The sequence below is a fragment of the Sarcophilus harrisii genome, chromosome 1 (assembly GCF_902635505.1).
Source record: "Sarcophilus harrisii chromosome 1, mSarHar1.11, whole genome shotgun sequence".
In the NCBI taxonomy this organism is placed as follows: domain Eukaryota; kingdom Metazoa; phylum Chordata; class Mammalia; order Dasyuromorphia; family Dasyuridae; genus Sarcophilus; species Sarcophilus harrisii.
Window position 1 is genome coordinate 161,852,322 of NC_045426.1, and position 16,873 is coordinate 161,869,194.

At 34.9% G+C, this 16,873-nt stretch overlaps 1 protein-coding gene across 1 annotated transcript in view; it reads left to right on the forward strand.

Annotated features, from left to right (window-relative positions):
* The window catches only part of ARSB (arylsulfatase B), a 233,076-nt gene that overhangs the window by 118,494 nt on the left and 97,709 nt on the right, over positions 1-16,873 (forward strand). Inside the window, exon 6 of the mRNA XM_031966136.1 lies at positions 8,918-8,988. Coding sequence (XP_031821996.1) covers positions 8,918-8,988 — 71 coding nt within the window. The remainder of the gene's footprint in view (positions 1-8,917; positions 8,989-16,873) is intronic.

Here is a 16,873-nt window from a genome sequence, read left to right on the forward strand (position 1 = left end):
TTTTCAGTTTGGTATAATCGAAATTTTCTATTTTGTGATCAGTAATGATCTCTAGTTCTGCTTTGGTCATTAAAGACCTTCCCCTTCCACAGGTCTGAGAGGTAAACTATCCTATGTTCCTCTAATTTATTAATAATTTCATTCTTTATGCCTAGGTCATGAACCCATTTTGACCTTATCTTGGTGGCTGTACACTTCTGTTTTATGGGAGACTTCATCCAATTCACATTCACAGTTATGATGACTGTGTATTTCCCTCCATTCTATTTTTCCTCCTGTTTTCTTGTTTGTCCTTTCTCTCCTTTCACCCTTTCCCTCCTTAACAGTGCTTTGCTTCTGTATAACATTTTCTCTGGTCTGCCCTCTCTTCTGTCAGTCCTCACCCTCCCTTTACTTAATCTTCTCCCTTCCTACTTTCCTGTAGGATAAGATTTCTATATTCAACTGATTGTGATTGTGTACATTATTCTCTCTTTTTCCCAATACTGATGAAAATGAGCTTTAAGCATTGCCCAGTATCCATCTCCCATCTTTCCCTCCACTGTAATTAGCTTATTCACACCTCTTTATTTGAAATAATTTATTCCACTCTACTTCTTCCTCCCTCTACCCTTAGTATACTCTTTTTTTGCGTACCTTAATTTTTTATGTCATTCCCTCAAATTTATCTTATACCCATACCCTCTATGTATATTTCTCCTAAGTATATTATTAGTGATACTATTTTTAAGAATTGCAAGTGTCATCTTCCCATGTAGGGATATAAAACACTTCAGCTTTTTATGATTTCTTTTTTTCCTCTTTAGACTCTGTAATCTTGATATTGGAGATAAAATTTTTTGTTCAATTCTGGTCTTCTCCTTATGAAAGCTTGAAAATCTTCTATTTTATTGAATGATCATTTTTTCCCTTGAAGTCTTATACTTAATTTTGTTAAATATAGAATTCTTGATTATAATCCTAGTTCCTTTGCCTTATGGAATATCATGTTCCATAACCTCCATAAATTCTGTGTAATCCTGATTGTGACTTCCTGATATCTGAATTGTTTCTTTCCCGCCACTTGTAGTCAATTTTTTTTCTTCAACCTGATTTGTAATTTGGCTAAATTGTTCCCTTTGAGTTTTTATTTTGAGATTCTCTTTCCTAAGGGGATCAGTGGATTTTTTTCAGTGTCTATTTTGTCCTCTGGTTCAGGGTATCAGAATAGTTTTCCTTGATAATTTTTTGAAAGATACTGTACAGATTCTCCTTTCAGGTAGTTCAGTGATTCTGATGTTATCTCTCCTGGATCTATTTTCTAGGTAGTTCAGTGATTCTGATGTTATCTCTCCTGGATCTATTTTCTAGGTCAGTTGTTTTTCCAGTGAGGCATTTTATATTGTTTTATGTTTTTTCATTCTTTTGATTAATTAATTATTGATCTCTCATGAAGTCATTAACTTCCACTTTTCCAATTTTAACTTTTCTTTTTAAAATTTTTGATAATAGCTTTTTGTTTTAAAAATATATGCAAAGATACTCACCCTTGCAAAACTTAGTGTTCCAATTTTTTCTCCCTTGCCTAGACACCAAGGAATCCAATGTAGGTTAAATATGTGCAATTCTTCTAAATATATTTCCACATTTATCATGCTGTACAAGAAAAATCAAATCAAAAAGGATAAAAAAGAGAAAGAAAAAAGCAAGCAAACAACAACAAAAAAAGGTGATAAAACTATGTTGTAATTCACATTCAATTCCCATAGTCATCTCTCTAGTTGCGGATGACTCTGTCCATCTCAAGTCTATTGGAATTGGCTTGAATCACCTCATTGTTGAAAAGAGCTATGTCTATCATAAGTTGATCACCATATAATCTTGTTATTGCTATGCACAATGTTACTTTGGTTTTACTCACTTCACTTAACATCAGTTCTTGTAAATCTCTCCAGGCCTTTCTGAATTCATTCTGCTGAACCTTTCTTATAAAACAACAATATTCCATTACATTCCTATACCATAACTTATTCAGCCATTCTCTAACACTCTGTTTCCAGTTCCTTGCAACTACAAAAAGGGCTGCTACAAACATTTTTGCACATGTGGTTCCTTTTCCCTTTTTTATGATCTCTCTGGGATACAGACCAGTAGAAACACTGATAGATCAAAGGGTTTGCACAGTTTTGATACCCCTTTGGGCATAGTTTCAAATTGCTTTCCAAAATGGTTGAATCAGTTCACAACTCTACTAACACCAATTTTAACTTTTAAGGAGTTGTTTTCTTCATTTAACTTTTGGACTTCTTTTTCCATCCAGCCAATTGTACTTTTTAAGGAATTTTTCTCTTCAGTGGATTTTGTATCTCTTCTTCCATTTGGCCATTTCTATTTTTTAAGTAATTGTTTTGTTTTTCCAAACTGTTGACTTTTTTCATATTTCTCTTGCAGAGCTCTCATTTCTTTTCCCAATTCCTCTTCGACCTCTTTTATATGTTTTTTTAAGTTCTCTTTTGAGCTCTTCCATGAGTTCTTTCTGGGCTTGAGACCACTTCCTGTTTTACTTTGGGATTTGGTGTATAGATTTTTTGACATTATTTTCTTCTTTTGAGTTTATGTTTTGATTTTCCCTTTATCTTAATAACTTTTTTTGATCAGATTTTTTTTTTTTTTTTTTTTTTTTTTTTTTCCTATCTTTTTTGGCTTTTTCCCTTCCTTTTCAATTTGAGTTCTGCTCCCTGGGGTGGAAGGGGCACCATCTCAGGTTTCTTGTTCCAAAGGCTGCAGGCCCTGGTTGTTTACTTGGTGCTACACTAACATTGCTCTGAAGCTCAAGGGGACTTTCATATGTGGTGTTGTGTCAAGAGGGTGGAGTGGGGGGTAGCTGGCACTGTAGCCTTTGTTGTTTTAACATTTTGTGTTAATATTGATTCAGAATATTATTTGATAATTTTACTTCTTTGTTTTTATTCTTCTTGGCTTAGGTTATAAGACTAGAAATAATTTGTCCTATCCTCTTCTTTTCCTTTATTTCCTCCCAATAATTTACACAATATTCTTTGAATATTTAATAACATTCATTAGTAAATCCGCCTGGAATAATTTTCCTTAGACGTTCATTTATGGCTTGCTTAATTTTTTTCTGAAATTGAATTACTAAAAATCTTTCTGTGTCTGTTTATCTGATAATTTTTTTTTATTTCTGTGCTTGTTGTCAATTTTATTGGCCTATAATTGGACATTATAGCTGCTAATGATTTCCTTTATTTCCTATTTATTTGTTCTGAATCTTTTTTTCATTTTTGATAGTGGTTAGTTTCGTTCTTTTGTATTAAATTAGTTGATCCATCTATTTTATTGTTTTTCAAAAAACAATTCAATTTTATTTATTAATTCAATTATTCTTTGTTGTTTTGAATTTTATTTATCTCATCTTTGAGTTTTAGAATTTTGATTGTAGTATTTCACTGGGATTGTTTTATTGATTAGTCATCTAGCTTTTGTGCCCAGTTCATGTATTTACTCTTTCTTATTTTTATTGACAAAATATTTAGAATTACAAATTACCTTAAGGACTGCTTTGACTGCCTCATTAAAATCCATCATTGTTATTATCTTTAGCAAAATTAAATTCCTATGATTTATTCTTTGGCTTAATTTTTAGTAGTAATTTTGTCTTCAATTATTTTTTAATCTTTTCATTAAGAGTCCTTTACTGAATATAGTTTTCTTGCACTATGATGTAAAGGATGTGTTTACTATATTTTTATGCATTTGTTGGTGAGGATTTTATGATTAGTCAGTATATGGATAATTTTTGTAAAAGTGCTATGCATAGCTCAGAATATGTATACTTCTATTTCTATTCAGTAATTAACAGAGATCTATCATATCTTACTTTTCTAAAATTCTATTCAAGTCCTTAATTTTTACTCTTTACGAGCAGTTAGATTTGTCTAAATCTGGAGCCCCTTTCCCTTCTCTTCTTGACTCTAAGCCAAGCACTCTATATACTGTGCCACTTAGCTTTCTGCTAAAATGATTTATACTTATTAAAAAATTCACATCTGACTGTCATTGTAGCTCTATGAAGTATATAGGGCAGATCTTATTATAAACACTCTACAAATTAGGAAATTAAATCTCCGAGTGCATGTGACTTGCACAAGCTAATTAGTGACAGGCAGCTTTTTGGATTCCAAGTTCAATGCTTTTTCCTTTACTTTATTACATCACACTGCTTCTCTCCTACACTACCTCTTCCCAATTCTTCACCTTCACTGAAATGAAATAGAACCATATAGTTCATTTTAGGCTTTCCATACTTCTCAAGATGACAATTATCTGTTTCTTGATTTTAATATGACTTAATCTGTGCTGATGAGGCAATAAAAAGTAGCTTAAAAATCTCTCTCCCCTTCTCTCTCATCATCTCTACTTCCTTCCCAGGTGACCAGCTCAATAACTACCTTTTCTATCTAAATTAAAAGTTGTGACTATAATAGTTTCAGGTCAGGGAGGAAGGACAAATAATTCCTTAGTAGGTTTCTATGGAGGGAGCTATCTGAAGGGCTATCTCATGATGACTCTCAAATTGCACCTCTGTTTTTCACCAGTGGGGAGAGTCAACTATCCTCCAGATATCGAAGGAAATTGGGACCAATTTTTACAGTTCATAAGGATGCAGAGCCTAGTAGTATGCAAGAATCTAATGGCAGTAGTACATTCTAAAATTGACTGGTACAAACAGGGTACATGAGCATAATGTTTTTCATGACTTTAAATCAGCCTATAGCTAGTGTATCTGGCTCTGTCTCTGTTCCTCTTTGAAATATCATCTTGTTTATTAGTATTCAAGAAACATGTCACTCTGTGAACTACCATTTAAAATCCCATTCTGGGATATTTCTGAAGTTCAAAGGAGCTTTCTTCATTTACTAACGGAGAAATGAGAATGGTCAGTTCTGTTTAGGTCATGTTGAACAATTTTAAATCCAGAAAGATACAGTTGTGCAAAAGAACCTTGGGTAAAAATCCAAGTTTCTTAATGTATTTTTCATGTTCTCTTAATGACTTGGAGTCGCTAAGGATATTTTGTTTTAGGACAGTTTTTTAAATCTCTTGCCACATATTCAATTTTTCTGAATCATATCTTTGACCATTTCCTTATCAAAATAACCTTCAATTTTGCACATTTAAAAAGGCAACCTCATGACATGCTTGACTAAAAACATCATTTTCTTCAGTTCCAGCATGTATCACAATTTGACTGCCTGTGAGAAATGTGTCTGGAAAAAAGCTAGTCACCGGGTTCCTCTGTGACCTGTGATATTTAGAAATGTCATCTCCTATCATTTAGTTTGCTTATTTCCAAGTATGTGTTTCCTCTCATTTACAGAGAAGTATAGTGAATGCATAATATCTATGCCAGATTTTTTCAAATATATTACTAAATATCTTTCATTAAATAAATTTCTATTCAAATTAGTAATAGCTTTTATGTGTCTGTGAATAGTACCTCTAAAGAAAGAGCTAAAAATGTACAGATACCAAGTTGTCTTATGGAGTCATCAGCATCTATTTGGTACATTCTAATCAGAGAGTTGTTGCTTAGGCAAGGTTTTATAGATCTTGTATCATGTTGTCTATTTCATTTCCAGTTCTTTCTTCTATAATTCTCATATCTGTTTCATTTTTTCCCTCAAGCACTCTAATTTCATTGACAAAAACTTTTAAACTCTTTTTAAAAAACACTTACACCATCTGTTCCAACATTTCTGGTTGAATTTGTGCCCAAGTTTTGAGGTTTTGCTTATAGATGTTTTGGAGATATCTTCCTCTTCTGGGTCTGTATCTTTAGCATCCCTTCCACATAGTAGGTTTTTTTTAATGGTGACATTCTTTTTGGTTTATTTGTTCACTTATTCTTCCAGTCTAGTTCTCCTGGATTCAGATTTAATGTTAGGGCCAAGCTCTGTGCCTTTCTGGAAAGAAGGTCTGGGCTGCTCCTGTTGCTACTTTCTTAGGGATATTGAATGTTGTATTACTCCAGGACTTTAGGGTGGCTTAGGATGGAGACTTACAAATTTTCAGTATTCCCAAATTGGTCTGACCCAGGGCAGTTTGACTATTACCCTTCTGGTCTAAGCTTTGTAGGTTCCCAACCTTGGGTCTAAAAGTGAGAAAGAGTAGACTGTTATTAAACTCAGCCACTGTCAGCCGCCAAGTAAGCTCTACTGATTCAGATTCACACACACACACACACACACACACACACACAGAGAGAGAGAGAGAGAGAGAGAGAGAGAGAGAGAGAGAGAGAGAGGATAATCATCATTGCGTCTTCTAACTCCAAAAAAATGAAAAAGAAACTAAACCAGCGTCCGTCTTGGTTCAGGATGGTTGAAGTTCTTCTTCCTTCTAGCTTTTCCTTAATTCAATATCAAATATTAAATAAATATTTAATTATTTAGATTGTTAGATCATTGATTAATAAATATTAATTATAATTACATTCAATATACAGTTATCAGTGATCGATATAATTAATTTTTATAATTCAAATGAATAATTATCAAAATTAATAATTATTAAATTATATTGCTGTGGCAGTAAGATCACTTTAAAAATAGGAATCATACTTGTCTTTTCTGCATATGTTCAGGTCCTTACTGATTACTATAGTTATACTATTGCTCAAGCTCTACTAAAACCTTTGTTTTGCCCTGTATTGTAAATAGATTTAAAGTAGAAAGTTTTCTATGATACCTAGACAAAAATCAAAATTATTATTCACTATTGCAGCTATAGGGTTCAGTTTTCATTGACAAAATTGTCCAGTTACTTAACTATCTAATGAGTGAAAATGTATTTGTCAAACACTTAAGATATGCCAAACATTGTGCTAAATTCTGGGGATACAAATAGAAAAAAAAAAAAGTATTAATCTCTTCTCCAGGAGCTTCCATTCTCATTGGGAAAGAAAGCACATATAGGAGGACTCATTAGCAGACTGGATGGTTCTAAGCATCTAAGCAGATGGAAAGGTTCTAAGGGTTCTAGTTCAGGGTAAGTAGCAAAACCAAAGAAAGTTCTGTTCTTTAGGGTTCCAACAGCAGATCAGAAGGCAATGTCTTGAGATCTTATCAGAAGATTTATAATTAGTGACTCCTTTCTCATACACAAAAGTGTATATTTGTATGTGTGTATGTGTGTGCACATGTGTATGAGAGACAGAGAGGAAGAGAAAGACAGTGTTTGTATGATTTTTGGGGAGGGCATTGACTGGAAAGATTTGGCCCACCACCATTGGGATAGTGAGAATAATCCTAACAGAGTGAGGACTCTGAATGTCCTCCTAAAGTAGTGGAGAGGGGTAATCAAAGTCCAACTAAGGAGAGGAAAGGAGAAGGAAGGTTGAAGTGAAGGGCTCTCTGCAGTGTCCACTCCTGCTGCGCTTTTGGCTCCTATATAAAACCTGAATGGTGCATGTGGAGTTGTAGTAGATAAAGGGAGCTATACATTTTAGCATCTGTTGCTGCTGAGCTCACTAATACTGAATAGGATCTCTTCATATTCTTTTAGTAGTATGCATACTTATTGAAAGAGCACTAATTTGAGAATCAGTCTATTTGCGTTATATTCCCAATGGAGTCACCTATATTAGCTATACAATATTGAGCAAATCATTTAAGTTCTTTGTCTTCTATTTTCTCAATGGTGAGCAAAGAGGTTAAATGAGAGATTGTAGGTTAAGAGCTAGAAGATATTTTAAAGACCATCTTGATTTTATAGATGAGAAAAATGAGTCTCAAGGAGGTCAAACAACACCACATTCAAAGTCTTAGTAGAAGTGGCAAAGCTAGAATTTGAACCCAGGTCCTCATAGTCTTTATGCTTTACCTTGTATCATTCTGTCTCTAAATACCTCTAAATACAAATACACACATTTATTTGTTTAAGTGCCTACTATATCAGGTACTGTGCTAGATATTATTCTGGTACCAATAATAATAGTCTATGATTTCTATTTGCATATGTTTATTTTTTTCTGTAAATTTTTTCTTGATATTTACATAAATACTTTGGGGTAAAATCACCGGTATTTCAACTGAATATGTACTAGAGCAAGGGTTCTTATCCTGGGGTTTGTGAACTTAAAAATATTATATAGATATATAGATATATAGATAGATATTTCAAGATAATTAATTTCATATAGTATTGGACATGGAGTCAAAAGGATTGAGCTCAAATATAATCTAAGACATTTTCAATCCATGGGACCCTAGGCAAGTCACTTAGCAGCTGTCTGCCTTAGTTTCCACATCTGTAAAATGAGGATAATGACACCTGCCATAAAGGAGTTTACAGTCTAATGGGGAAAGACAAAATCCGAAAGGAAGCTGGGGAAGTGGAGAAGGATGGGGAAGAATGGGAGGAAGGTGCTTGTTGATGGAGAATTCCAGAGCAGCACAGCTGGGTAAGGAATGAAGAACACTTTCTTAAATGGTGTGCATTGGGTAAATCTTCCATGGAGATTTTGTGGAAGGACGTAGTCAATAGAATATGAGAAAGGATTAATGGATTGTGATCTGGATTGATGTTGGTAGTTCCCACCTTAATAAAATTGCAGTGGTTCCTAAATTATATTCAGATTTATATAGAACCAGCATTAATTACTGGAGAAAGGTATAAGATGGCTTTGTTTTTCCTCATCATATATTCTATGCTGTGTGGTATAAATGTTTATACAGACTTGTACTATGTAAAAGTGGATTTCATAAAGAAATCAGAAGCTTTGAAATTTGGGGGTTCAAGTTCAAGTCACAGACTGGCAGCTTTGTTATTTTCTGTGAGGGTCACAAAAGGAAGTATTCCAAGAGCATATGCCCTTTCTGTAAAGGAAATTAATGTTTCCCCATAAATTCTTTTCTAGTGAAGGAAACCCTTCCCCCCGAATGGAGTTGCTGCATAACATCGACCCGGGCTTTGTAGACATATCGCCATGTGAGTACATGCTAATTAATTAATGCATCATTAGGTGGTTTGGCTGCTTCCCATGTTGCAAGACTGAAGTCTCCCTTTTCACCTGAATGGGAAAGGCAACTCTTCCCTCTTGTAATTTTCCTAGTGATCTCATTTTAGGGGTCACTAAAGATTATTGCCAAGGACTAATATAGTTGGCACACTTTACTTCCCAGTTCTTCAAAGTGCCCAGATGGAAAGAGTCATGTCCAGGAAACATGGAGCTGCTGTGAGATAACCACCTGCTTTATGTGCCAAGGTGGTGACACTGAGCACCTCCATTCCAGATGTGCAGTTGTTACCTAGCATCTGTGCAGCATTCTGTGTGGGCTTGCATATGGGTTCCTATGACATTGAGCTCAATTCTCTCCACTGTCCAAATCAAGCAGTTAGGATAACACACACACACACATACACACACACACACACACACACACACACACCTCTAAAGCTGGAAGAGACCTTGGAGGTCATCCAGCCCATCCTTTTCATTTTATAGAAACCCAGAGGAAGATTAAGTGGCTTACCCACTTTTGCCCACTAGAATTTGAACCCAGGACCTTTAACTCCAGATTTAATATGCTTGCCATTGTACCGCCCTATCTCTTTCAGAGCTGGAAGACCATTTAAGGTAGTCATTCAGTCAGTCAACAAGCATTTATTCAGCATTTGCCATGTGCCTTGTACTGAGCTAAGCTTAGGGAATATTAAGAAAGGTAAAAAACAGCCCCAGTCTTGAAGAAGTTCACATTCCAATGGGAGAGACAATGTGTAAATAATTATGGACCAATACATATATTGTAAATGGAAAGTTTTTGTTTTTGGTTGTTAGGCAACTGGATGGCACAGTGCCAGGCTTGGAGTCAGAAAAACCTGGATTCAAATTTGGCTTCAGACATGGTATAGCTGTGTGATCCTGGGCAACTCACTGAATCCTCTTTGCCTTCATTTCCTTATCTGGAAAATGAATGGAGAAGAAAATGGCAAACCATTCCAGTATCTTTGCCAAGAAAATTTCAAATAGGATCATATTTAGACAAGATGGAAATACTTGAATATTGACGAAAGATCCCTTCCAGGTCTAAAATGAAAGGCAATCTCACAGGGAAGGCAGTAGGAATGGGCAGAGTGGGAAGAAAGGAGATATTAGGAAAGGCCTTCTGCAGAAAGAATTTGAGCTAAGTATTAAAGGAAGCTAGGGAGCTTCAGAGGCAGAGATGAGGAGAGAAAACATTCAGGACACAGAGAGTCAACCAATACAAAGTATTGAGGCAGGAAATTGTATTAAGACTGCCAATACATCTTATAGAATGCATGGAGGGAAATAAAGAATAAGAAGACTGAATAGATAAGAGAACTCCAGATTGTGAAGGACTTTAAATGCCCAGGAGAGGATTTGATATTTAATCCTGGAAACAATAAGGAGCAACTGCAGTTTATTAAATGATAAAATGATAGGGAGACAGAAGTGAAATGATCAGACTTGTGCTTTAGAAAAATCACCTTGACAGCAGAATGAAGGATAGATTGGCTAGAGGAGAGACTTGAGACAAGGAAACCCACCCAAAGCCTATTGCAATAGTACAAGTGAAGGAGATGAAGACATGAACTAGAGAAACTGAGAAATATTCTGAAAAAAGATTTAAATTGTTATATGCGATGAAAGTAAGTGAGAAGTTCAAGAAGACATCAAAGTTGTAAATTGAGGTGATTGGAAGGATGATAGTGCCCTCCTCAGTAAAAGCAAAGTTAGAGAGAAGAGAAGGGCTTATGGGAAAAGCTGAGTTAGTTTTGGGGCACATTGAGTTTCAGGGACTTATGGAGCATCTTTCTTTGAGATGTCTGAGAGACTGTAGGAGATGTGGGACTAGAGCTGAGGAGAAAGATTAGAGCTCTTTCTCTAGATCTGCAGAGAGATGATTGTTGACCCATGGGGGATGATGAGATCACCAAGCAAGACATTCAGTTGTCACTCTATTTTAGTAAAATGCAGTTTCTAGGACTCCATAAGGGTTAATGTCCTTTATTAAGTGCCTGTCATGGAATGTTTTAGCCCCTGGGGAGCCCGGGTTCCATTTATAACACCCCCAGCTGCAATTTCCTTTCAAAAATATTGCTAGTATACATAGCAGGCCTTTTTATGAAATATATATCCTTGAATATTGCCTTAGGATTTAGTGGTAGTTTTATTTTAAAATTATATACATGTCGTTCAGTTAAGTATGACTCTTTGTGACTCTACGAACTATCTAGCATACCAATTTTTCTGTGAGATTTTCTTGGCAAAGATATTAGAGTGGTTTACCATTTCCTTCTCTGAAGGATTAAGACAAAGTTAACTGGTTTATCCAGGGTCATACAACTATCAGGTGCTTGAGGCTGGATTTGAACTCAGCTCTTCCTGACTCTAGCCCCTGTGCTCTGTTCACTATATGTGTATGTGTGTGTGTGTGTGTATATATATATATATATATATATATATATATATATATATATATATACACCCAATTTTTCCTATAGAAATACAATCATAAAAAATTGTACGTATGTATGTATGTATATACATACACGTATACAAACACAGGTTTTGTTCTTTTAATAACCAAAAGTTACTACCAAATTTTTATATAATGTCTATACTTTTTAACTATGTATGGTTTCCATCTTATGCCACAAACAAAGCTTCAGAGTTTGAGCTTCTCAAATAACTAGGTTATTTTTTTTTTCGTTTGTTTAGGGGTTTTTGTGTGTGTGGGTGTGAGGCAATTGGGGTTAAGTGACTTGCCCAGGTCACATAGCTAGGAAGTAAGTGTCTGAGGCTGGATTTGAACTTGGGTTCTCCTGACTTAAGAACTGGTGCTCTATTCACAGTGCCATCTAGCTGCCCTGACTCTGGTCAGTTCTAAAAATTAGAGTACCGCTCTTGTTTTCAAATGTGTGTTAAGAAGGACAGACACCACGTGACAGACTGTTTTGGCTATATAAACCTCCTGCCTATGGGGGATAAGGAGATTCATAATTCGTATTAGCAGAGGAATGGAAATCACACATAAACAACAGCCTCATGGCATAGTTGACAGTTCAAGTATGATCTCAAGACACATTTTTTTCTTGTCTTAGTCAAGACACTTAACCTCTGTTTACCTCAGTTTCCTCATCTGTAAAATGAGGATAATAACAATACCAGTCTTCTAGGATTGTGAGGATAAAATGAAATAAAAATTGTAAAGCACTTCACCTAGTGCCTGGCACATAACAAGTAGTATATAAATGTTACTATTGATGGTGATGGTAGTGGTGGTGGTGATGATAATGGTAATGATGATATAAATTCAGAGATTCTTGAAAGAATTGTCAGAGTTAGGCAAAGATTCCTTGCTTCATGCCTTGACCCTTGTATCACTCATCTTATTCATCATCTCGCCAAGGACTAAGAACTTTTCTAAATTGGAATAACCTTCTGGATGTTTATGTTCAAATGAATGAATTATCTTCATTGCTGTTATTCTAATGTCTTGAGGGTAATATTTCACATTTACTTGATGAATAATGGGAAATCACCATTTTCTATCTGAAGCTGAAAGACCCAGTATTCCAAGTTGGTAGGCTCTCTACATCCTCTACTCATTCTTATAGTCTTCCCTTTGTTCATTTTGCTTCCAATTGATGCTTTCACCAGAGGTTATAAAATTTGGAGATTAACTAGCAATTTTAGCATCTGAGGGACATGAAATATGGGAAAATTTTAGGACACATTCTTTTGGCAGTGCATTAAAGAGAAGCATACTTTCCAGGAATAAAGAACTGATAGTGTCTCTGTATAACAGCTGGAATATTATGCAGTTCTATGTTAAAGTTCCTTTGGAGCAGAGGCAAAGTACCCCTAATTCTGGTTCTGATTATAAGGCAGAAAGAAGAGATGAAATTCTGATGACTTCATTTGACTGACTTGTGAACAGTTTTGATAAAAGATTGGGTTGAGTAGGAAGGGTTTTAAGTAACATTAGCTACATTAAGATTGGGTGATTATCTGTAGATTTCAGTTATCCATATCAGCCATGTTCTCATTCTGCATTGCACTAATGTGTTTTCCCCCATAGCTACTCTAACAATTGTCATTTTCCATTTTTTGTCAAGAAAAATCAGATCAAAAGGAGAAAAACATGAGAAAGAAAAAAAAACAAGCAAACGAATAATAACAACCCCCCCAAAAAAACATGAAAATGCTATACTTTGATCCACATTCAGTTTCCATAATTCTTTTCTCTGGATGAAGATAACTCTTTCCATCACAAGTCTATTGGAACTGCCTTCAATCACCTCATTGTTGAAAAGAGCCAAGTCCATCACAGTTGATCATCACATAATCTTGTTACTGGATACAATATTCTCTTGTCTCTTCTCTCAGAATTAGTTTATGTAAGTCTTTCCAGACTTTTCAGAAATCAATTTGCTTATCATTTCTTACAGAACAATAATATCCCATTACATTCTTATTACATACATAACTCATTCAGCTATTCTCCAACTGATGGGCTTTCCTCAATTTCCAGTTTCTTGCCACTACAAAAAGGGCTGCTGCAAACATTTTTGCCTTTGTGTAACCTCCTCTCTTTTCATACAATAATCAATCACTTTATTTATACATCTATAAAGAAAGAAGCAACATATTAGAGAGGAAGGAGGGCTAGATTTGCAGTCAAAGGGACAGACATTGATTGAATTTCAACCCTGCTCTTTGCCACCTTTGTGATCATGGGCAAGATGTAACCTCTTTGGGCTTCAGGACATCCTCCATCAAATGAAGGAGGTGGACCACATGACCTTGTAGCTTTAATGCTGTGATCTTAGACATATTTATACTTTACTTTATTCTTGGGAAATAATTTTGGTTATACCTCAGCTCTGTTCTTTGGTGAACCTAAAAGGTCTTTAGGATTCCTGGTTCATAGAACAGCTTCCTGCTCCTTAAGAACACAATCAGAGCCTTCTGTCCCATGTTACTGTAAGAGTTCTCCTTATAAACAAGCTAATTTATCAGTGTCTTTTTCAAAGAAATATGCTCTAGGCTTGACTCACTTTGTTAAAATTTATTTTGAGGGGGAATTTGATGTGTAAAACTGAGGGATAAATTCTACAGGATCACTTATTTCTCTTTATGTGTCTTATATTATCAGACACCTTCCTGATTCCCCCCTAAGGTATTTGGTTATTGTTGTCTAATCTTGTTTGATTCTTTGTGACATCATTTAGGGTTTTCTTGGCAGACACTGGACTGGTTTGCCATTTCCTTCTCCTGAACTCAGAAAGATGAGTCTTCCTGATTTCCAGGGTTGGAACCCTATCCATTATACCACCTATCTATGCCCCTTCCCTCCACCCCAGAATTACATTATTTTTTATATTTCATATTTATGTATCTGTGTACAAATATGTTATGCCCTCCATTCTCCTTTACCTTCAAGTAGAGTAACAACTCCTTAAATTGTTTCATTTTAATCTCTATCCTTTGTGTTGTATTTCTATACTTTGTGTCACTTAACATGAAGCCAAACACATATTAGGAGCTTAATAAATGTTTTTTTTAATTAAACCAGAGCAGAAAATAATTCTAAACAATAGAAAGGCACCATGGCCAAGAGATACACATCTTTTTCTAAAATGGGAAATGGAATATGAAGACTGGGTCAACTTGGTCTTGACAGATAAGTTCTGGCTTCAGATGTGGGGCAGTTGCAGTTTTCAGCTCCAATACGCTCCACAATCTTAGTCAAACATTCTTGGTACTTTGAAAAGTTTATTTAAAAAAAAACATCATTTTGATTGAGAGCATTGGCTGCTCCCAATTTTAGAGAACTTACACTTGAAATCACATACATGTGTGAATCTCTCCCATAGTGTATAGAACTTAACTTGTGATTAAATGTGCATTGTATGAAACTTATCCTTGTAATCATGAAACCTTCCAGTAGTGCTGCCATTTTAAATATTATATGCTCCAAAATTTCTCACCCTCAAAGGATAATACTCTTTCATGGGCATAACAGGTTTAAGAACCACAGATTTTAGAGAAAAACTCACATATACTTTGAAGACTTTATAACTTTCCCCTCTGTGTCTGAAGCCAAAACTAACCATGGAAAGCCAGGCCCAACATTCCATGAATCATTAGAATTCCCATCTACTTATACAGGCAACTATTTAATTATATATACTTTTACACATGCATAACTCTCAAAGCCCGTTAGTAGTAGTCAGATTATAGGATGGAAGGACATCAACAGATGTTAATATTTTACTTATATAGGTCGAAGACTGGGGCTTTAAAGCCTTTATTGATGATACAGCTTTGTTGCTATTTCATTTAAAAGCCTTTTCTTTTTAAGGGTTATAACGAGGAGTTATTTTTACCCTTTGATTATAGGGAGGAAACACAAGGTTCCCTCCCTTTCCTTCATCTACATGCGCATTATTTTCTGTGGTGAAGTAGCTTCATCTATAGTTCAAATCAGAATCCATCATGTTGGGGAATACTAAGAAACCATTTCCTTACTTTTTGCTCCTTTCCCAACTTTATTTAGATCTATTTCAAAGAAGTTATTGTTGTTTTGGGTATTAGAAACTAGTCTGTGTTAAAATATTAACACAATGATAAGATAAGGTATTTTATCCCTCACCTGCTACTAGTATTCTTTCTACATTTAAAGTGGATGTCATGGCCCTCTGTATAATAAACCAATAAGAATTCAGGAAGATGAACCAAGAACGGGACTTTTTTCCAATATAACGACACCTTCAGCATTCTCACTCTTTTCCCCCAGCATTCTCACTCTGCCCCTTCCATCTGCCATGAAAGCTGTTATCCTTTTCTTTAAACTGGATGGCACAGTGGATAGCACCTGGTTTGGTTTCAGGAAGACCTGAATTCATATATGACTATAGCCACTTACTAGTTGTGTCAAGTTATTTAACTCATATTTGCCTCAGTTTCCTTATCTGTAAAATGAACATAATAATAGTACCCACTTCTCGGAGTTGTTGTGAGGATCAAATAATAATTGTAAAATACTTAGCATAATGCTTAGCTACATATATTACATATATATTGCATTTATGTATTGATTATATATATTACATATATTACCTAAATTAATTATGTATATATTGCATATATATGTAATAAATTATGTATATGTATATGTATATATATATGCAATATTATATACATATATATTGTATATGTATATGTAATATCTATATATTTTGTTGATGATGATGATGATATTATATTTGCCTGATATCATCTTATAACCTATTTGGGGCCCAGGCAAACACAGCAACAACTATGAATATGTCATTGGGAAAAATCTCCTCTCAATAGAGAGATTGGAGTAGAGCTCAGTCAAAAATAATTAGAAGCAAAACTCTACACTGGTACTTACAGATCTAATGTCAATATGCAATGGTCAAGGGAGCCTCCATACTCATAATCACCTATGCAAATAAAATCATAAGTCTAGGATCTCCTTCCCAATCCCCAAAAATGTGTCCTTCCCTCAGTTAATTCAAATAGTAATATCAACAATGGACAATGCATAAAGCTTTTAGATTTGGAAAGAATTTTGCATACATTCTCTAATTTGAACCTCACATCACCATGTGAGAGTAGATGCTATTGTTATCATCTCCATTTTACAAATAATACATTCTCAGAGATGTTAAGTGACTATGTGACTCTAGTTTGTAAACATCTCCCATCTGGGAGACCAATTAAGAATAACAGTAAAAGTCCACTCATCAGTGGAAAAGATGGCTGTAAGAAGGTATCCATCACATCCTATCAGGAAACCATTTTCTCTTTCACCTA